We start from the raw sequence: 22,790 nt of genomic DNA, 5'->3' as shown, positions 1-22,790 counted from the left end.
ACTCAAATCATTAGGCCGAGGCCTTTTAGCACTTACATTACAGATAGGTGAACCATCAAGATTTAAAACAAATAATCCATTCACAATGGGTGCAAAAGCCATAAACATATTATTCTTAGAGATCACACAACCATTGTTTTCACTCGCAAATGAATAACCATCCTTCATCAAGCATGAAGGAGATAAAATGTTTCGACTTAAACTAGGAACAAAATAACAATTATTCAACTCCATAATAAATCCTGACGGGAGGTGGAGTTGCATCGTCCCGACGGTCAACGCAGCAACTCTTGCATTATTGCCCACGCGGAAATCAACTTCTCCTCTTTCCACGCTTCTACTTCTTATCATTCCCTGCATCGAATTGCAAATATGAGCAACCGATCCGATATCAAATACCCAAGAATTAATAATTGTATCAGCGAAAAATATGTTGTCTATAACATTAACAACAAGCGTACCATGGGTAGAAGTACTCTTACTTCCGCCATTCTTCAAGGAAGCTAGGTACTGCTTGCAGTTTCTCTTCCAGTGACCAAGTTCATGACAGTAAAAGCACTCTTTGTCTGGAGCAGGTCCAGGTCCAGCTTTAACCTTGGGCGCTGGGTTTGGCTTGGACGTTCCAGCCTTGCCCTTCTTCTTCCAAGAATTGCCCTTCTTCTTAAAGCTAGGCTTGTTCTGTATAGCCATCACATGGCTGGTACTAGCGCTTTTCTTGATGTCCACCTCTGCTGTCTTGAGCATACCACACAGTTCATTCAAACCCTTCTCCGTCCCATGCATATGGTAGTTCGAGATGAAGTTCCCATAGCTAGGCGGAAGAGATGAAAGAATGAAGTCAGTGGCCAACTCTTTGCCCATTGGGAAGCCCAGCTTCTCCAATCGCTGAGTGTAACCAACCATCTTGATTACATGTGGTCCTACTGCTGCGCTTTCTGCTAACTTGCACTCCAGAAAGGCTTTGGACACATTGAACCTTTCGGTCCTAGCCTGTGTCTGGAACATGTCCTTGAGCGCCACGATCATATCGTGTGCCTCATGATTTGTTTCGAACTGCATCTGCAGCTCGGGTTCCATGCAAGCAAGCATAAGGCAGCTTACCTCAAGATTAGCATCAAATGCCTTCTTGTAAGCAGCCTTAACGGCAGCAGATGCATCATCAGCAGGTCTTGGTGGTAGTGGGGTGTCTAGAACATCTTCCTTTTTATTGGCCCTGAGAACAATTCTCAGGTTACGGATCCAATCCGAGTAGTTTGTTCCATTCAACTTGTCCTTCTCAAGGACCGAACGCAAGGCAAACGATGTGGTGGTGTTGCTAGGTGCCATTTAATCTACAACAAAAGTAATGCAAAATACACTAAGACAAACGTATCCATGATAGAGCAAATTACATTAAACTATTTTAACAGAATCTACTCCCACTAAAATCAATATCCCTCTATTGAAACTTAGTGATTCAGGATCCACAACTAACAAGTCTACTAGTGAGCTTTAGCATCACCGCTAGCAAACGAGGTAGATCGGTAAGCAACTTTTGCTAATCATATCACATATGACTCCTGTTGTTGGGTGACATCTCTATGTCTCGGCGCCCAACCTTTATGCCCCAAGGTCCTTAACCGTTAAGATAACCTTGTTAAGCAAACCAACCCTTATGCGTGTAAGTGTCCGACACAAACCCGTCTAGTCAAGGAAAACTAGTGGCACCCTAATTTCATAGACCCACCACTAATTGTACAAGACATGGGACGGTGCAAGTTTTAGTTGGGAGGGCATACTAACTTAAACTTTGTGAGGGATCATTCTACTTCTAACATCACAGCATGCAGAAAGTAAAACATAAACAGAATAGCATTCACACAGTTGTGACACAGTATGGCCCGTTTTTCTTATGGTGATCTCCATCTCCATAGAATCTGTTCACCATGGTGATCTCCATCTCCATGTTCCATGTGCGCCATCCTTCTTGTGATGAGTCCTCCAAGAACTTAGAACATGCTATTACACCTAATAGCTAGTAAAGAAGCTAGTAATGAAGATTACATAGTTGCTTGGATCATCACAGATTGGTACGCAGACCATTAAATACAATAAAGTGACAACACATATGGCTCCTGCCGTGTTGCCGTTCGCGCGACACGCAGGTCACGAATGAGTTACACACATGCATCACATACACAAGGGGGCCATACTGATCACAAGATACATTCATACATCCTGCAAAACAGAGTTAGGCGTCCTAACGTTCCAAACTTTGGAGGCCCGAAACTCCATCTTCCAAGCCGAATTTGGGAAATCTAATATCGCCGAAAATGGCAAAGCAGTTGAATTTCATGTGTAACTTTTTCTGTAGATCAATTTTCATATAAAAATCGCCCCGATCCGAGATCGTACCGAAAAGTTACGGCTGATTTACTGAAGCATACGCATACGACAAAAATCCCGACCCCGGCAGTAGATCTCATCTACTATTGCACATCTAATGCGCCTGGCGTATGACCCTGGATCTCGATTCGACCAATCATATTGATCTTCGCTCACTGCAACTGGATTTACGTGTATCACTTAACTCCGATGGCGGAAACCGACCGGTAGGAGTATGTCGTTACACTACCATTGCAGCAAGGGCACGAAACCAGGACATAGATCAAACAGAAAACTCGCATATCTCCATATGCACACATCCCGAATCCAAAACTAAGCAGCTACGGCTCTGATACCACTGTTGGGATACGAGGTAGGCTACACTAGCGCAAATCAAAATTTCTACCGCGTATAACCAGGAAGAACTGCCGTATAAGGATCACGGGATTACCACTCGACGCACTACTGGTGCGGAAGATGTAGATATGCGTCGATGCAGTGAAGACGATCACGTAGTCGTACGTAGTCGATCACGTCCAGCAGCTCCTCAGCAGCTCGTCCACGTGCAGCAAGATCGCCTCCGGTGCCACGGCTCGTCGTCGGCTCGTCGCGGCTCGTCACGGCTCGTCGTCGGCTCGTCGTGGCTCGGTTGCGGCTCGTCCAAGTGCTGCAGGCGCAACACCTCCAAGGTATCCACACGTGCAGGGAGGAAGCGTCGCAAGCCGGACTGCTAGATCCGCGAGTTGCAAGAGGCGAGGGCGTGGGAGGCGCGGCAGGTGTGTTTCGCAAAAGGGTGTCAACCCTAGGGCGCCCCCACCCCTCTATTTATAGAGGTTCCTGACGGGCCTCTGGATCCGAGGCCCATTAGTACTTCTAAACCTAATCCAACTCGGATCAGATCCGAATTGGGCTTCCAGCCCCTTAAGTGTGTGATCCTATGGGTTCGGATACGTATAGACATGGCCCGAGTACTCCTACTCGGTCCAATAGTCGGTAGCGGCCTCTAGCAAGACATGCCAACTCCTATACGCACACGAAGATCATATCAGACGAACCATCATAACATAATATACATGTTATTCCCTTTGCCTCACGATATTTGGTCTAGCTTCAACCCGATCGCTTTTTCTCGATCCTGTGATTCGGAATCCCTTTGTAGGTTAACTCTTAACCGTACGTAGCATGGCCATGCATTTTCGGATCCGATCACTCGAGGGGCCCAGAGATATCACTCTCCATCAGAGCGGGGCAAATCCCATCTTGATTGACCATGTCTCATAGCATGCTTCTTGAAAAACCCGAAAGCTACCTTTATAACTACCCTGTTACGGCGTAGCGTTTGATAGCCCCTAAGTAGGTCGATCCACATCTAGAATACATGCGACAATCTCAGGTCTAAGGACAAAGCGTATATGTTGTTTAAAGAGAGAACTACTTCTCGTGTTGGGTCAGTCCTAGCACATGTCTCCACATGTGTCCACATTATTAGTTCAACATCTCCATGTCCATGACTTGTGAAACATAGTCATCAACTAATACATGTGCTAGTCTAATATTCATGTGTGTCCTCACATGAACTCTGACTAGGGACAACTTTAGAATAACCATACAAGTAAAGAGTTTCACATACAATTCACATAATTGCAATTCAATTCAAGTAGCCTTTAATGGATATTCAATGAACACAATAGACAAATCATGGATACAAATGGAATATCATCATCTCTATGATTGCCTCTAGGGCATACCTCCAACACCGCATCCAACTCTGATCATCATTATGCGACATTAATCACCTGCATATACAGTTAGTTCCTCATATGAGTACACTAATAAGTCCCTGCTTTCTCCATACATATATAATTACCTCCATATCGTCCGATGTCCGGCCGTCGCTGCCCTGCTGCCGCCGTAACCAGACCCTGTTGCCGTCGCCGCCATGTAAGTACCCTAGGGCAACGACAAGGGTAGCGACACCAAATAATAGGCATGAATGCAACGACCAGGGTCATTAAGATAAAGCAAAGCCCAGCGCCATGAAAAAACTAAAGCCCAACCCAACTGTTTTTTCCTCCGACGCCTCCCCTCCCGTCCTCGTCCAGTCCGCCTCCTCTTGTCGAGCCTAGACCTCCTCCCCATCCTCCACCAAGATCTGCACAACTCCCCCTAGGTCCGGTCCCCTCCCAAGCCCCCGCCGCTCCCCATCCGCACCGCCCGGGTCACTGAGGGAGTACCATCGCGACGCTAGGAGTCGTTTTGCCCGGGGCAACAAGGTCAGAAAGTTGGAGACGCCATCAAAGGCCCACACCGTAGGAGGTCGGGGCCGTCGTGGCGACGCTTCTTCCTCACGTCGTCAACAATTACACAGCGGCGTCAACAGGCAGCCTACCACGCGGTCGGTTTTGAGGGGGTTTACCCTGGGGAAATCTTTTCAGGTGAAGATAACTGCCGACTTCGACTACGAACCTGAGTCTGACATAGAGACGGATGACATTATTGACCACATGTGCGACGAGTGCATCGATGAAATCGTAATGTTCTTACTTTCTTATATGATTTTATCTATGTATCCCTTATTTGTACTACAATTCAAAGATGGTTAAGATGGTCATTGAACCATTGAACATTTATAGTATTAAATTAATGATTGAATGAGGTTACTAGAATAACTGTCAAAGCCTTGCAACATTGCTTACCTATTGCAACGAATTTTCATAGAATTTATTTCTTTTACTTCGGCTCCTATCCATCACCCAACTATTGCGTAGCGTGGTGGTGAGGTGCTTGAGTCCAAACTCTATAGACCCTGGTTCGATTCCCTCATTGCGCATCTTTTAATTTTTCCATTATGTAAAACTCGCAACCATTTTTCAACTCGTGGTGACAACACCTATCTATTGCAACAATTTTCTTGTTGTTGCCATGGGCTATGTGGCAACGTAACAAATTCGTTGCAATATTGCTTCCTACTTGCAACATTACGTATTTCGTGGCAATAACCCTTACATATTGCAACGCAAAAAAAACTTTATAACAATGCAAAAAAACTGTGGCAATTTGTTCAGTAACTCACAACGATTTTCAACTCGTTGCGACAACACCGACCTATTGCAACAGATTTTCCATTGTTGCCTTGGGCTATGTGGCAACGTGACAAATTCATTGCAAAAATGTCAAAGCCTTGCAACATTGCGTATTTCGTGGCAATAACCCATCGATATTGCAACGAAAACAATTAATTATTGCAACGAAAAACACACGTGGCAATATCGCCTACCTATTGCAACGAATTTTCAAATGGTGGCAATAACGTCAACCGGTTGCAACAAAACTCAAAATTGTTGCAATAACCCCTACCTATTGCAACGAAATTTGAGTTGATGGGATGATGGCCGAGGCAATAGCCCTAAAATCTAGTAGTGAGTACTGCCGCTTGGTCGCCTGCTCCTCAAGGCACCTCAACCGGGCCATGAGTTGCTGGTTCTCCTCGTACGACAACATCGTCTCTTCCAACATCTCGGATTTGCGCTTGTTGTGCGCAACGGTCGGCTGCAACAATGACGATCAAACACAAAGGCACATGAAAGAAGGGTGACGCGGGGAACATGTACTTACCCGAGACAACTGGGAGGCCTGCCGCAGCGACAGGAAGAGCTGCTCACTCTCCTCGCGGTCCACCTCGGGGTCCTCTTCCACCTCCCCCGACGTAGCTCACGGTGGTAGCCTCGACGGCGCACAGGGGACGCGGAGTACTAACTTGGGGTGGAGGGACCTCTCAGCGGATCTCCTCCACAGCAACCTCCCCCTCGATAGTGGCCGCCGTGTCGATAGCCGTCGGAACACCTAGCGCTGCAAAAGAATCATCCCCAGCCCAATGCTGGGGGCTGGTGGGAGCAGTAGGCGCGCGGGGAACCTCCGGCTGCATCACTGGTTCCTCCAGCATAGCACCAGGCGGTGCGGTAGAAGCCGTGCCAAGAGTAGAGCTCGGGGATGGGTCGGCCCTCGCGCCTGGAGGCATAGGAGCCGTGGCCTCCCCGAAAGTAGCATCCGAAGGGGCTCTTCAGCCAGAATCACAAGTTCAAATAGATGCCCATAAAGTAGAAATAGATGGTGATCACAATCCTTGGGTCGGAACCACTCACCTTGCAAAGGTGTGCACCCGTGGGCGCGCATTGAACCGCAGAAGAAAGGGAAACGCAGTAGGTGCCCGCGTAGGTGCGGTGGAAAGAGAAGCACTGACCCAAGCCGGGGAAGCACTGGCAGTTGCTCCAGGAGTACCGGTGGCAGCTGGAGGATTACTGGTAGTAGCCGGTGAAGTCGGGGCAGCACCCGAAGAAGTACCAACTCGAGGAGAGGGTGTACCGGCAGTAGTCGGGCAAGCGTAGGCAGCAGTCGGGGAGGTACTAACTCGAGTTAGGGGAGTACTGGTAGCAGCCGGAGAGGGTGCATGGGGCTAATTCCTTGCAACGGCCAGCTCTGGCAATGCCATGGTCCCCTCGTCGCCCGAGTCCTCATCGTTAGTGACCACGAGGCGGTGACAGCATGAAGCGCACTTTTCCAACCTTATGCTACCAGCTCCCTTCCCCTGTGTCGATAGCCGATGTCGCTTCTTTGATGGCGCCATCGGTGCCTTCCCGGACCACTACCCACCACTCAGAGGAGGCCTGGGTGCTGTCACTATCAGTGCCAGCCTCGACGGTAGCCTTCCTTGCCCTCTGACACTCAGCTCCCTCATCCACCTGGTCAGAGTATCCTTAGACCCAGGGTGATCAAGGAGGGAAGCAGCAGAGACAAAGGCTCGGTGACTCTGCTAGAAACAAACAAGAGAAACATATTTGTTAGCAAGAATATGTTCATCACACCCAATGGGCGCAAACGCAACTCTTGCAATGTAAACCGCAAAAGGAAAAATTACCTCCGAATGAGGAGTTCCAAGGCTAAAAGGCGGGGCACACCCCTGACTTATGATCCCTCGTGCTGCTGGCAAAGAACTTCTCTAGGCGGCGGTAGATGTCCTCCTTCCTCGTCGGTTTTGGCACCTCCCGCATCATGTCGATGTCCCCGGTGAACTCAAATGCTGGATGGGCGCAGTCCTTCGCTGGCTGGATGCGGCGTGTCGCGTAGTTAATCACGACCCCGATGCCTGTGAGGCCATAGTCCTTGAGGTCCTTGATCAGGGCCACCAGTTACCGCATCTGTCCCATGTTCTCCTCCTGGACGGACTCGGTCAGTAAGTCCCTCACCTTGGGGTGAATGTCAATGTCACAGGGGACAGCGGGATCATGGTTGGTGGTGTAGAACCACTCATTGTGCCAACCCTTGTTCATGGTCGAAGTTGGAACCAAAAGGTACTCCTGGGAGATTTTCTCCCAGAGTTGGATTATGGCTTTGCCCACGACTTTGGGCCTCTTGCTGCTAGGGAAGGGCTTGAGATGGAAAAAATAGTGGAAAGGATTGAAATGGGGCTCGATGCCCAGATACGCCTTGCAGAGATGAATGAAAATGCAGATTTGGAGGATGGAGTTGGGATTGAGATGGAAAAGCTCAATCCCGTGGAAATAAAGAAGGCCGTGAAGGAGAGCATGCGCGGGGAGGCCGAATCCCCACTGAAAGAAAGACTCAAACACCACGACCTCGCCGGTCTTGAGGGTGGGGAGTTCCTCACCTACCACCGACCACCATCCCGCAGTCGCCTGGTCCGGCAGCACGTCATCCCAGATGAGGCTCTCCAGCCACTCCCGGGTGGAGCACGATGACGGCCACTCCTAGTCGCGGGATGGCAGCGTCGCCTCTGTGGGCCCTCCTTCTTTCCCTTCCCCTTCTTGCCTCCGATGCATGGCTTGGGTGCCATTGACCCTTGCGAAGCTCAGGGGCTGGCGGGAGGAAGAAGATGCGGATGAATCCTTGCTATGCTCGGGGGCTGCGGGTGGAGGAGTGGTGGCGGATTTACGGTGCAGCACGAGCTCGATGTGATGGAGGACATGAGCATGGAGCTTGAGCGTGTTGGAGTAGTAGAGTAGAGAAATGGTGGAGCCCGCATGGCCAAATTGGAAGACGAGGAGGCGGTGGAGAAAGCGGGGTTAATGGCCGTAGCATCTGTGCATGTGCCTTCAAGGGTGAGGTGGTGCGGCACCATGGAAGCTCAACCGCAATCGCCTAACGGTGGGGGACAGAAAAGGGGGGAATGTGGCGGGCTGACTAGTATCCATGGGCGTGGGAAATCATGATAAATCCAGATCCAACCCTCCACCTTCAATTTCTTGTGGCAGCCACCTAGGGTTTTCCACCAGGCAATGTCCTGGGCCTTAGTGGGCCGCCACACGTTTTGGCTTTTATTTAAGCTCGGATCATACCTATTATTTTAGCAGGTTTCTAAGAATGCTTGGGAACAATAACTGCACGATCTCTGGGGTTCAGAATATAGAGGGCCAGGTTATTAGATAGCACATCCTTTATTTTATTTTGGTATGGTTCCTGATAGGGAACTTCTTCTAGCTCATGAGGATTTCTTCATACGATGTGCCGCACAAGGCCATGTTGTCTTGGGTCACAAAGATGAGCTGGACATGCGCCCCATGCTAGCTTTCCTTGGGAATGCAATGCGCTTGGAGGCTAAATCTATACCCAAGCTGGAGCTGGGTGTAGGCGTTGCGCCGGATCAGTGATTTGAGGAATCCTCTCCCCAGAGGGATGATAGGTGTAGTAAAGGTCCTTTTAAGAGCCTGAACTGGATTTTTCGAATCCACTTGAGTCTCGAGGGTTGCATCCAATGGGGGCATCTTCTGATGCACCCATTGAGAATATTGTAGGCCAGTAAAAACTCTTGTCTTGAGACCCTTGGCTGGCTTCTGTAAACCCATTCAAGGCTATGGGGTTGGTAGGCATATGTTCATCTCTAGAGAGATGAACGTGATATTGCTTAAAGGCTTGATTTTTATACCCTTGGCAAGCCTATTCTAAACTTCCCAAGGCTCGGGGGCTAAGTGTACACACTTCGCCTTCGGCGCGTGTGTGGGAAAATCCTTAAAAAGGATATGTTGAAACTTTAAATCAAGACCCTTGGCAAGCTTATTTAAAACTTCCCAAGGCTCAGGAGCTAAGTGTGTACACTTCTCCTCCAACGTGCGTGATAAAGAAGACAAGGGGAGGAGCTCTCCTCAACCTGTCAGCAACTGCGAGTCAGGCATGAACCACTCGGCTAAAAGTAGAGAACTACTCGAACTTAATGGAAACTACTCGGCCATGAAGAAAATCACTCGGATAAAGGATCGGTCGAGGTTGTTGTTCGGCCAACAAGTGCTTGGGGGTTGATGTGGGGGACATAACCCCCGGTACCACTCGGATGGGCCTAGTCGCCCTCCAAAGGGGGCACCACGACCCATGCGAGGGGGACTCAGGATAAGCGTACAGATCAAGATGAAGGATCGACATCAAGAGATATAGTTACCAATAGGGATGTTTAAATATGTAAAGAGAGAACTTGTACCGAAAGGTAGTAAATTTCCTTGTAACTGACTAGGATTAGATCGAATCATATCTATAACCCTGCCCCTTGGACTATATAGGGGCAGTAGGGACACCCCTCAAAAACCCAAGTCATATTCGATACGCTACATGCTGAGAATACAACCCCAAGCACAGGACATAGGGTATTACACCAATCTGGTGGCCCAAACTTGGTAAAGTCCCCCATGTACTTGTGTTCATCCATCTAGCTCTAGGTGCGGCGATACCCTCCACACAATCTACCACCCTGGCCTACCTCGTGGTGGACTGCCGGACTATTCCCTCACATAACTCCCGAGGTGTGGGAAAGTCTTCATGAGTACATCCTAGCCTGTCCTTACCATGGGATGGATAATTGGCTCATCCTTCAAAACTTCTACAGTGGGTCGACTCCGACAGCTTGAAGCCATGTTGATGCTGCTGCTGGAGGAGCCTTCTTCTCGTTGACTATTGAAGCTGCAACAACCTTGATCGAGAAGATGGTCTCCAATTAAGGGTGGAGTGATCAACTACTTCAACCCTATCAGATATGTACGCATACCGTTAAGGAAGCGGATATGCTTACTGCTAAGATGGACCTCCTCATGAAGAGATTGGACGACTACACCAAGGGGAAAGCTGCCATGTCCAGCGCCGTCCAAGCCTTGGACTCTCACATGACATGTAAGGTATGTGGTAATACTGGACATTCGGGGAGTAACTGCCTCGAGACTCAGGAGGACGTGTTGTACATGAACGGCAACAACAATGGATATCGTCCACAAAGAGGCCAAGGGTGGAATGATCAACGCCCTAACAAAGGAGGTAATAATGGTAACTCTTTCAATCCCAATCAATCCTCCTTTAGATATCTCGTTTATGGGCAAGCTAAAATCAATTAAAATCTTAATAAGAAGTTAGCTACCAATGAGAAGTCTTAATAAGAAGTTTATGTGCAAGCTAAGATCAATGAAAGTCTCAATCAATCCCATACCACGCTTAATGAACTGCCGGAAGAATATTGATTCGTTGTCATCCATCTCTGTGGGCACGGCTTCGTCATAAGTAGATCGCAACTGGATCGTGTCCTTCTCCTGCAGCAACTTCACATCTACAAGGGCTTGCAAAATGGCCTCGGTGGTCGTCGACCTCTTCGCAAGAACATACAGCATTGGGAGGTTGATTGGTGCTCACCTTCCCATACTTCGGTGGCGGCAGTTGGACCTCTTTCTTCTTGCCCTTGCCCTTCTCTTCAGTGGAATTGGATCCTGCAACCTTCTTCCCTATCCTAGATGTCACGGGCATCCTTGTCACACCCGGTTTTAAAACAAAACCAAGTGCTACCTATATGTATGCCAAGATCTATTTTTATACATATAGTGACATCATAAGTGAATAACAGTAATAGCATCACGCAAAGGAATAAGAGAACATATTAAGGTTTTATGCTTAATCTTGGAAACGAAGGCTCCACACTTCACAGGTAATCGACCGAGGGTTGCGTACGCCTAGAACTCTGCACCATCTTCACAGCAACTTCATAGCAGCTTCTTCTAAGCAACGTTGGTTATAGAAAGGGTGAGTACATGTCATACTTAGCAAGTGTGGAGAAAAATATGAATGCAAGGCTTAATCAAGGAAAGGCTTACTGGTTTACTACGATAAGCAATTTTAGTTGGTCAATTTTATTAGCACCTGATTACTAAGGTATAAGTATATACCAACCCACATTTAACATAAACATAAACCATAAGCATATGGCATGACCATAACCATGATTTAAGTCCATCTTCAAGTATATTAATCATGTAAGGGTCCAGGCCGCTCTTGACCATGAGCACGGCTGATCGATCAATTTTACACTCTGCAGAGGTTGCATATCTTTACCCACAAGTCACGTAAAAGTTCAAAAGAACTTTGGACCTAACCATGCGGTGCTTGCAAGGCACCATACCACACTTCTGAGGTGTGATTGCATAGAGATGCTACGAGGCCTTTACAAAGATTCCCCAGTCAGTGGCAACCCGCTAAGGTTTCCAGATTAGTAGCAGAGCATAACCCTTCCTAATGGGTATAGTGTCTTAGCTAAGCCCACTTCCCAAGAGAACCGAGTTATACCCCATCTGCCGCCATCCCTCTTGCCCTTTCGGTAAGGTTACTCCTGACTAAGGTTTCTAATTAATTAGCCAAGACCAGAGACATGATAGTCCTTGTGGTTGCACTATTTTCCCGGGTGGTTCTCCATGTTCCAATTAAGCATTGTGATCTTGTATTAGTGAAAATTATAACATAAATAAAATAAGTTTAATCATTGAGTTCATTAAAACCACCATAACCCAAGTATAGCAGCTAAGCATATCTACCCAATAGAATGATAAACCCAGGTTGACAAGGAATGATTATAAAAGCTAGGCAAACCTTAATAGGACCCATCAAATTAAATGCAAGCATATGCAATAGTGATTAAATAAAGTTATTGGGACAAAATCAGAAGAACACACTTGCCTTCCTATAAGTAGTGTTGCTGCTCAGATTGTCTTAAACTTCTTGTTCTTGAATGTCCTCGAAGTATGTTCGTTCTACTCGCATCAATCATCAAGACAAATATCCATAGCACGCACATACAAGCAAACAAAAGAAATAAAATAAAAACAGTACACCAATCATCATAAACAGTTTTGAAAAGCTATACAAAACTACTCTACACATTGAGACGAATGCGTGAGTGAAAGAATCACTCAAAATAGAGTTAAAACACAAAAGATATGGCTCAACGAAGCTCTAGGGACTTGCTGGCGAGGATTAGAAACTTTCAGGCGCTTCACTACGAAAACTGAGGGCTTAAACGCGTTAAAAACTTCGGATTGTAATGGATCGCGACATTAGAACTTTTCTCGGGGTTTGAAGTGCAAAGCTGCTAGGGTCTCCTTCCTTTTGCCGTGGGTTCTGGTCAGCCGACTTGCCGGTGCTCCGGCGGCCTAGGTCTCGGGCAGGAGGTGCAAGAGGTGGAGGAGCTGTAGGGGATCATGGGGAGGTGGTCACCGGGACAGAGGACGACGACAGCAGCCGAAGATTGGTCGGCGGCCGGAGTCAAACAACGACCCAAACTCCACTGGCGGCCGGGGAGGTTCGCGTCGTGGCGGCGCTATAGTGGACGGCCAGCGTCGGAACCGGCGGCGAACCTGCGGCACGGTGGCGTGGAGCTCCAGGCAGTGGTAGCTCGGGCGCGCGAGGTACAAGGGGCTGGGAAGGCGGTGGCGTGGCCGGTGACGCGGTCGGCGGCGTGAGCAGCAGTGCGGTGCAGCGCTAGGTGATGCGGCGACGCAAGGGAGTAGCAGCAGGGCTGCAGGGCACTCGGCGGCGGCTTTATATAGGGCGCAAGGTTGCGCCTGCCCTGCTGGGCACGCACGCCCAGAAGGCCGGGGCCGCTGCGTCCGAGCGGCGGGGATGGCCAGATAGGCCTCAGTCGGGCCGAAGCAGGCTGGCTGGGCGGGCGGAAAGGGTCAGGCCCCAAGGGCTCGGCCCAAAGGGTTAGGATAGGATTTTTTTTCAGAATTAATTTCTTGTGCAAAGAAAAAACCAAGAAATCTAGATAATTTATTTAAGCCACAAAAAATACTCTAGAATTCCTAAAAATTCTAGGGAAAATTCCAGAGATAGTTTGGGGCACAAAGAGCCCAAATAAAATACTTGGAGCTCGTGAAAAGAATTTTAGAGCCTTCCAAAAATTGTATTTAGCTCTAGAAAAAGGAGAATAAATTCCAGAAAAAGCTGAAAATTTCTCAAAAGGGTCTGGATAACATCTAAACGCATATTAAAATATTTTGCACTCATGAAACACCAAGATGCATCGGCATGAATGCAACACATAGAACAATCTTATTTAATTTAAAAAAATAAATAATTATTTTTCCTATACTAAATTTCCTGTAAAGAAAAATAAATGTTTGATTTTTTTTAAAATTATGAGAAAATCATTGTTTATTTATTTCTTTTAATCACATCCTGAAATTCAAAAATTTCAGGGTGTGATAGTCTTCCTCGCAAATGCTGGTGGGCTCGAGATCGCGAGGAGGCGGCACTAGCGCTCGAGGTCGGGCAGCGGTGGCACTAGGGCTACAGTATGGGAGAAGGTAAAGAGGCGAATAGCAAGATTGAAAAGATGCATAGTAATTGCGGTAACAAAATCTTTTCGGATCTAAGAGATTTCTAGAAATCTAAGATTTGATTGACAGTTATCATTATTTTAGATAAAATATGATTCAAATAAACTTGGAAACATTGCCTATTTTTGACCCTTATGCCAACAAAACTAGCTGGCGTAAGACTCGGGGGCTGTGTGCCATGTATCCAAGAATTAGAAATTTCCTTAGGATTAGAGGGAAAGAAGCAAATTACAGTTTTGACCCTTAGCGTGATTTTTCGATTCAACCTAAAGCTCGGAAGCTACTTCATATGGAGGGCGACTTTCGTCGCACTTCCATATAAAATTAAAAGATGAAGGTTACAAGATCAAGATGAATGGGGCTTGAGCACATCATAGTCTCATGGCATCTTCATGAGAACTTTAAAGATTCAGCTAGACAAAGTACTCGACCGAGAATCTAAAAAGTACTTGAGGGCTGCTACATTCAACTAAGTACTTAGTGGCTTGTCGTACATACATCTATGACCCACTAGCAAGTATGGACTATCCTAGATATAAGGCTGGACATACGTGTCTGACACGAAGAGGCACATGACGGTGTGGTTTACATGGAATAGATGAAACTAGTCGAGGGTAAGGGAAGTACTGGTTGTAATAAGGGTAGGACTCCTCTAGTCCTATCCAACTAGTATTCTTGTAATCAACCGACCTGTAACCCTACCCTCATGTATATAAGGCGAGGTAGGAATTCCTTCCAAAGCAATCTAATATAACCAACACAATACAATACACAGAACGTTGGGTATTACACTATTCAACAGTCTGAACCTGTCTAAATCGTGTGTGAGTGTTCACCTTCGAGTTCCTAGTCTCGGCAAAACCCCACCAACAAATTCACTACCTCATGATATCCTTCGGTAGATTGTCGGTAACTCTTCGTCGATAAAAATAAGTCACCTAAGAAAGTTTAGGACAGATTAACAAGTGGTAAAATTACCTCGATTGGCTCTATTTATTAACCATATTTGACATTAATTGGCTGCCGCATGACTACATACACATTGTATACATGCCAAATGGAGTACAATGATGTTTTTGATAATTTTTAAATCATAGAATGATTTTTTTTTGGACGGAGGGAGTACGGAGTAGATTAGGCCAACGATAAAGTGAGGTTAAATTTGGTTTGAGTTAAGCGGATAAATCGAATTGAGGAGGGAGTAAAATGGTCTTGGGAAGAAAAGATGCACAAACAAAACATCCGTTGTACCTGTCCCCGTGCACGTGCACCCACAAGGAACCGCGATCTCAGGTCGCACCCGCACCCCTTGGCACCACCACGATGGACTACGCCGGCGCTGCTCACCCGGCGGCGGCGGCGCCGCCGCCGCCGGTTTCCGATTCCCAACACGCTCACTACCCCCACCCTTACGCCGGCTACCCCTACCCCTACGGCGCTTACCACCAACCCGCCCCGGCCCCAGCCACAGACCCCTCCGCCTTGGCCGCCGGCTCGTCATCTTACTACTATCCCGTCCCTGCCGCCACGCCATCCGTAGCCGCGCAGTACGACCCCTACGCGGCGTACCAATACTACGCCCCCCCGTCTGGTGGCGCTAGCGATGCGGGTCTCTCGGTATATTACTTCACCGCCGGCGAGGCGTCGCAGCAGGCGGCCGCCACCACATCGACAACGCAGGTTGCTCAGGCAGCGACCGGGAAGGAGGCGGGGAAGCACTTCGGGTTCGATCCGCAACGCTACGCTCAGGTCTGGGCGCTCCCTGTTTCCTTTTTGTATCCAATTTCATTATGTTCTGTTCGCATTTGGGGATTTTAGGGTTGATTTGTGAGGGTTTTTCTTTCATGTTCAGAGGGCTTTTCAACGAATCGAAGGCCTATCCAGGAACTGTAGTTTTGTTGATTACATTGCACGCTGGGTGATTAGTCGTGGGCTTCCATTGTGTTCGAATCAGATAGGGATAGTTGACCACTATTCTGCACGGTAACCCTTGATAATTTTAATTGCTCTCATAGTTATGCTTTAGTCAAGCAACAGAGCAATGCCGTTTGCCTGGTTCAAATGCAGTCACAATGTTTTCTGTAGCATTAGTACTTGTTGCTTGAGGAATTGTTGCACTGGAAAATTACATCTCTTGTTGGCTAGCCTATAAATGTTGTGGTATGGAAATTGTCTCATACTATTATCACATTTGGACAAAGAAGAGCATCATTTGGTTAGATTTGTTAAATCATAAAACAGATATGTGTTTAATCTGATCTTTTATTTTGATGAATAAATGTACATGACATTTTTTACCAGCCCATTTGTGGATTTTATCTGGCAAAGAAAAGCAATGTCCTTTCACCCCAGCCAAGGCTAGGTATTCAAGTAAAGCTGTTAATTATGACTTAAGAAATAGGTTACCCTTAGCATCTAGCATTGTGATAATAAGTTAAGGAACTAGGCCACCGTACTGGAGAATTGCTTTTTTAAAAGCTTCTTTTCTCTTGGATGCATCAAACTGGAGATGGTGAGTGATCCAATAAGGATTTCAATATTTCAACGACTTCATGTAAATTATAAAGTTCAATTAAGTTACTTCACTAACATTTTTCCATTGACAACATGCCAATTTTCATAGACTTAAATGTTTCTTCTATTTTTCCTACCTGAAGTAGCTTGGGACTGAAAGGCTTTTTTGTTGTTACATTTTCTTCTATTTTCTAGTTTCACAAGTATGGTGCCTCTGCTCAGATTCCCCTTTCTCAAAACCTTAATTCTGCTACAGAATCATGCATCAGGCAGTCAAAATGACTGCCATTTCCATAACTTCTCTTTACTGAAAAGAGGGGACAGGGGCTGTTCCGCTGAGGCTCTATCTAGCAATGCTTGGGGTCTCATTTCTGTTACTCTACCAAAACAATGACTGCACAAATTTAGTTTAAGATCACTCTAAGAGTCTAGATCATCAGGAACCAACTTGCGTTGAATATCAACTCGACTGTATGCTACAGGAACACTAGGTGGATACCAACAAAACAAAATCTAGCACTTCAAGCTACATTATGACCTCGGTTATTTCCTCAGTTCGGTAACAGTAACACTATGGCTTCAACACTGTAACCTAAGACCCAAGTTTACAGAAAATCAAACAAATACATTGAATTTCCAATGAATGTGCTCTAATTTCAAATCAAAGATAGGAACCTGAGAATTGAGCAATGGTAAAACCTGAGTTGGACAGCAACCAGAGGACAGGAAATTCAGGATTTTTCCTTTGCTATCCTATTATCTAGTCCACCTAACACACATGTAAATCCACTCATATACAGAAAATGGGAACGACTACCAACCACCACCTTATATGCCCCAGTTAGCTGTGTGCCAAAGTACTGCAGGCATTACAACAAACAGCAACCTAGCCCATCACAGCAGTGCAGATTAACATGAAGTAGGACATAAGCCAAGGCCATAACAGATACTACACCCAGTCAAAGTAGACAATGCTTGCAGAGAACAAGCCATGTAGCCCAAGTACCATTCTTTGTACTTTGGTGAGCACAATGTAAATACAAACAAGATATATAATAATTATTATTTTAAAAAATATATAAGACATTTTGATAAGTAAAGCCTGTTGACCAGGAACACAATATATTTGGGTCAGTTCCACATTGCTTCTGTCAAACATCAACCCCAGGGAAGCCAAAAAATACCAAAGTGAAAACAATACATAAATGTGCTTACAAACGGTGTTATTAGATTTGGTAAGGACAAAACAATACAGAAGCGGTGCACATACTTTGTTCTTACTTTTGTTTCAAGGAAAACACAGCAAAAAGGTGCTTTACATACTGTGTTTGTGAGATATGCTAAGGATGGGAGCTTCGCCCCAGTAGTTTCTTTTGTACATGGACATTGGCAAAGAAATCCAGATTCCTACAATTTATTTTAATGGAATAAATATAGGTTCTTCACCCTTCGGTTAACTTACAGGTAAACACTTTGATATATTAATCTCTTTGACAGTTTTCTCTTTTAAACAAATGTCATTCTAGCACCAAATGGATAACCCCCTAAATAGGAGTGATATCATACAGTGCACTAGAAGTAATGAGCAATGTTAACTATTCCTATGACCGATTGAATGTAATCAAGTACTGAACAGATGAGACATCGCACTCCCATCATATTGCCATAGACATTATCAGTTTCGTCATACAGATGGATCACAATAATAATACTGAAATACAACAAAGAAATATAGTTTGAAATTAGGAAGCTTCAAAGAAGTTAATAGTGTTATACAATGTAACCATATGAGATGAGTCCGCAGCCATGAAACCAGAAGGTAGCAAGTCTTGGTTAACATATAGATGCATAGGAGATGCATTTCGAAAATACCACATGTAGGTATCATCCCGATAATCAATGAAATCATGTAGATGTCAATGTGACTGGGTGAGAAGCTTGGCTAAGATTCATTTGAGGTTACCCAGGTGCGGTTGACATGCCGATGAAATTAATATAATAAAACAGTAAACAGTTGACACCACACATGCAGAGGCAGCAAGCACAACGTTGTACAAAAGAAAAAAGCCCATAGTCTATTACAATCAACTAAAAAACTATACAAATTATTCCAACCAGAAGTTAAGGTTGAGGTCTAACCCTTGAAGACATTAGATTACAGGAGCAATACCATCTTGTCCCCATTTCAAAGCAAAACAAAAAAAGAACAAAGACTTCAAAAAACGGAATTTAAATTAGAAGATTGCTCAGTTAGTTAATGGTCAAGGTCTTTCTATTTTAATAAGGCGAGAAAGTTCTCTTTGTATGATGTGAAGGGTGTCTGTGTGGTGCTGTACGGGGTTCAAAACCTTTCTTTTTCTTCTTAATATAATGATGCGCAGCTCTCCTGCGTGTTCGAGGAAAAAAAACTTAATGCAGGACACATGATTATGCACATGCTTGTAATAATCGGAACAATAGGAAACCACAAATGGCAGAAAAAAAAAGGAGTTTGACTTGTACTCATCTTCCATTGGGCAATATAATTTCACGTCCTCCAAGAAATTTGGACTCAAATTTCAGAATTCAGTTAAATAAGCAAAAAAGGGTCTTGGCATAAATTATGTCTGCAAAATTAATCATATGTGGAAGTGAAGTTATGGTTAGGTTCATAAATCATATGTTTAAGAGCCACTTTAAATGAATCTGGCGAGAAAACATGCGATTTTCTGTAATTTACTCAGAAGAATCATGCAAAAATCGACGGTAAATGGGCCGATTTGAGGTATGATGCAGAAAAGGCAAAGGTTACCTTGCCCAACGTTATTCCGCTACCTTTCTTGGGTTCTCATGGTAATTGGCAAGACAACTACCGTTATTTATATGAAGAAGATTGGATAGCATGACACACTTGGCCAGCCACCAGGCTGCCAGTCAAGGCTCTGAGGCCTAGTTATTAAAGAATAAACGGTGAAAACATCATCTTACACTTCACTTTGCCTTCCCATTTACATGGATAGGACTAAAAATCTTCAATCAAGTGATTGAATGCTAAATATCCATTCTCATTCATAAGCAAATGGCTTAGAAACTTGTCCGTCCTTTCCATTTGTAGGTCGTTATAGCTTTGCACCTAGTCAAACTTCTATAACTTTGACAAATTCCCTATGTTCCCAGCATGCTAGTTGTCTCCTTGTAGAAGCTTTACTGCTTTTTCGCTAATGACTAATTGTTCAATAGAAAGTTCTATTTAGCCCATTTGGCTTCTATATTCTCTTTTGATATTTGGACGGATGACAGATGGTATCTGTCAATGTTATTTCCCTACATTTTTTTTCTTGAACACGCATGGGAGCTGTGTGGCATTCCATTAAGAAGAGAAACAAAAGTACAAAAAGAACACACCCACAGAGAACTTACATATTTCCCCGCATTTGCTATTGATTTTTGCCAATATGTATCTGTTTCTTTTTTCCCTCATGATGCTTCGTTGCCATCATTTTACAACTTGTACCCCATATTTCTCTATATCTTTTGTTGGTCAGTTTGCTATGTATTCTTTAATTGGGGGCAATGCCATGCTGTGTTATTCAGATTTGTTGTCCTTAATGGTATCTGCCGATCAGTTCATATACGTCCTTCTGATTCCTTGCTTTTTGAGCACTCTGTAGGCAGCAGCTGCTAGAGCATCCAATGGAATGACAGAACCAGCTGCAGCCCCAAGCATGCACCATGCCCAGTGGAATGCCCATTTTGGGCATCCTGTGCCCAAGAATGTCTTGAGAAAACAAATGAAGAAAAAGCCAAAGGTCGTGCAACCACCACCATGTGAGGTCTGCAAGATTCAGTGCGATACCCTAGAGGTTCTCATGATACATAAGCAGGGGAAGAAGCACAAGAAAAACTTGGAGAAGTTACAAGACTCCATCACCCCAAAACCATTACTGAAGCCCACAAGCAATGCCATGGGACCAACTATGGCACCTTCCGCTGTTGCTAACTCTGTGGTTCCAGCTGTACAGTCAAAGAAGAAGAAGATCTCAGCAGCAACGCCGGCAGATCTGGAGGTGAAGAAGAGGCGAGTTCTGGAGGCTGGAGCAGCTCAAGGAGAAGTAAAAATCTGCACAGTTTGCAATGTTGTCGTGAACAGCCAAAAGGTCTACGAATTTCACATAGCTGGGCAAAAGCACCAGGCCATGGTACAGAAGCAGCAATCGCTACATTTTGTAGCCTGAGACGTCGTCTGAAGACTATCACCGTCTTGTCTAGAAGTTTCATAGGAACCAGAATTCACAACATTCATATCTTCAAATGTATTATTAACTAGCTAGTGACCACCTGCTCTGTACACTCTTCTTGTAGCGTAGCAAACGATTAGTACATTGTTCGGACTTTTGCGTGCCGCAGATAAATTGTGGAAAGCTGGCCCCGAAGATTGTACTGTATGTCTCAACTTGTTTATCAACATGTTCACATTGCAGGTTGTGATATATGTTCTTGATATTTGAATTTACATCCCTCTTATTTTGAGTCATTGGACACGACGGCTTCCTTGTAGAAGATTGGAGTTTTGGAAGCTTATGCCCTGTTTGGATGTTGCAGTTTCTTAAAATCAAAGTATTGAAAATCCAGAGTTTTAGAAACTAGAGCCATGTGTTACCACAGTATTTCAAAACTACAGTTTTTCTGTGTTTTAGTGAAACCGTGACGTGTTTGCCTGTTTGGAGTATCTGATGACCTTTTAAAATTGGCCGCATGGACCCGTGTACATGTGTGAGCTATTTATTATTTAAATCGGTTCTTTATCCCTAAGGCACTATGATTAATAGTCAAACATCATACTTGTTTGCGTACTAGACATGCATGCTAATCTGTCCTTTTTGGTCGGATCTTAAAGAAAACTCTGTTAGCTTCCTCGGCAATATCTTTGTATCTATATAGAAGGTTCCACTGCGACAGCGAGTACAGAAAGACTCCAGGCTACCAAACCCCATCGTCAACCATCACAATGTGGGGAAATTTCTTCAAGTGAAAGCAAAGAGATGATGATGAATTGGCTATCAAAACTGGCTATAATCTTGGTAGTACTTCTTCGTCAGATTGTAGTATTGTACACCAATCCATGAATCCATCCTTACAGGAGAGCAACATGTATCGGGTCTGTCTCCATGTCAGGTGATTGGAGATTTAGCTTTTGTATCAGTCACTGTTATCAACCGTTGGATACTAAATCAACAGCTCCACTTCAACAGCCTAATTTCCCTCGGTTTCCTGCTTGCCGAGCAACAACGGGTCCGCTATCTATCTATTGCGGTCCTATTAGGCTTGTTTGGGCTGTTGTGGGCTTGGTTAATGTTGCCACTGCAGAAATTTAAGCCCAACAACAAGCATAGCCATATGTTACCGTTACAGACATTCAACTTTTGAATGTTTGATCAATTTTTACACCAAATGTCACACATACAACAAAATGCAACACATGCACATCCAGATGCATTATCATTAATGGGCAATTCAGAGGTGTTAGGATAAAACAGCCACCTTTTTTCTTGAAACTTCGTAGAAGTGGTCCTTGCTGAAATCCTGATAAGCCAGCAGGTTGTTCCTAGTGATGAAAACGGGACAGGAACATCCTCTGTCCCGACTGGCACGGTATCCTATCTAAACCGATCATGTATCAGTTTTGCAGAAAAATAGGAAATTAGAAAAAAAACTGGGACAAATGGGAACAATTGAGGGTATTTCCTGACCATATTTGCGGTTACCGTATTTGGCTGGGAAAATTCCCGTCGGTATTTGCGTATTATTTACACACACTCCTCGCGTTGAGCCTATATATGAATCCAACCCAAGCCTGCTTAGCAGCCTATCCCGCTGGCCACCTGCCGCCTCCAACAAAACAAGTCCTTGTGACCCCGCCTCTAGGCCAAACCCTAGTCCTTAGTCCACTCCTGACCATTCCACCGCCGTTGCCGCCCCCAGGTGGCCAGCTGGGCCACGTGGCCACGCCTCATCGACTCTCCGTCATAGGCTGCTTCGTCCACTCCACCACCACTCCACGTTCAACTCCGTCCACTCCGTCCACTGCATCTCTACCTGTCTCGGCTCTTGCCTCTCGGGATCTTGGCGTCCAGCAAGTTCGGTGTGGCGGTGGACCTCTGCACTAGGCAGTGGCTAGCGGGAACGAGCGTGGAGCCATCGACCGATGATGCCACCAACTGGAGGTGCTTCCGCTTCTGCTGCTGGTTCGTCAGCATTGAAGGCCAAGGGCCAGCTCATCCT

The 22,790-nt window shown here is 45.5% G+C and overlaps 1 protein-coding gene across 1 annotated transcript; it reads left to right on the top strand.

The window, feature by feature from the left end:
• Nucleotides 1-15,267: 15,267 nt before the first annotated feature.
• On the top strand, nt 15,268-21,021 carry LOC117839162 (uncharacterized). The gene is made up of 2 exons (XM_034719433.2): nt 15,268-15,764; nt 20,180-21,021. Exons 1-2 carry the CDS (start codon nt 15,339-15,341, stop codon nt 20,741-20,743), a joined length of 990 nt encoding a protein of 329 aa, XP_034575324.1. The 5' UTR covers nt 15,268-15,338; the 3' UTR covers nt 20,744-21,021.
• The last annotated feature ends 1,769 nt before the right edge of the window (nt 21,022-22,790 follow it).

The sequence above is a fragment of the Setaria viridis genome, chromosome 9, assembly GCF_005286985.2.
Source record: "Setaria viridis chromosome 9, Setaria_viridis_v4.0, whole genome shotgun sequence".
In the NCBI taxonomy this organism is placed as follows: Eukaryota; Viridiplantae; Streptophyta; class Magnoliopsida; order Poales; family Poaceae; genus Setaria; species Setaria viridis.
The sequence above is the reverse complement of the archived record's forward strand: the minus strand, read 5'-3'. Positions and strand labels throughout refer to the sequence as shown.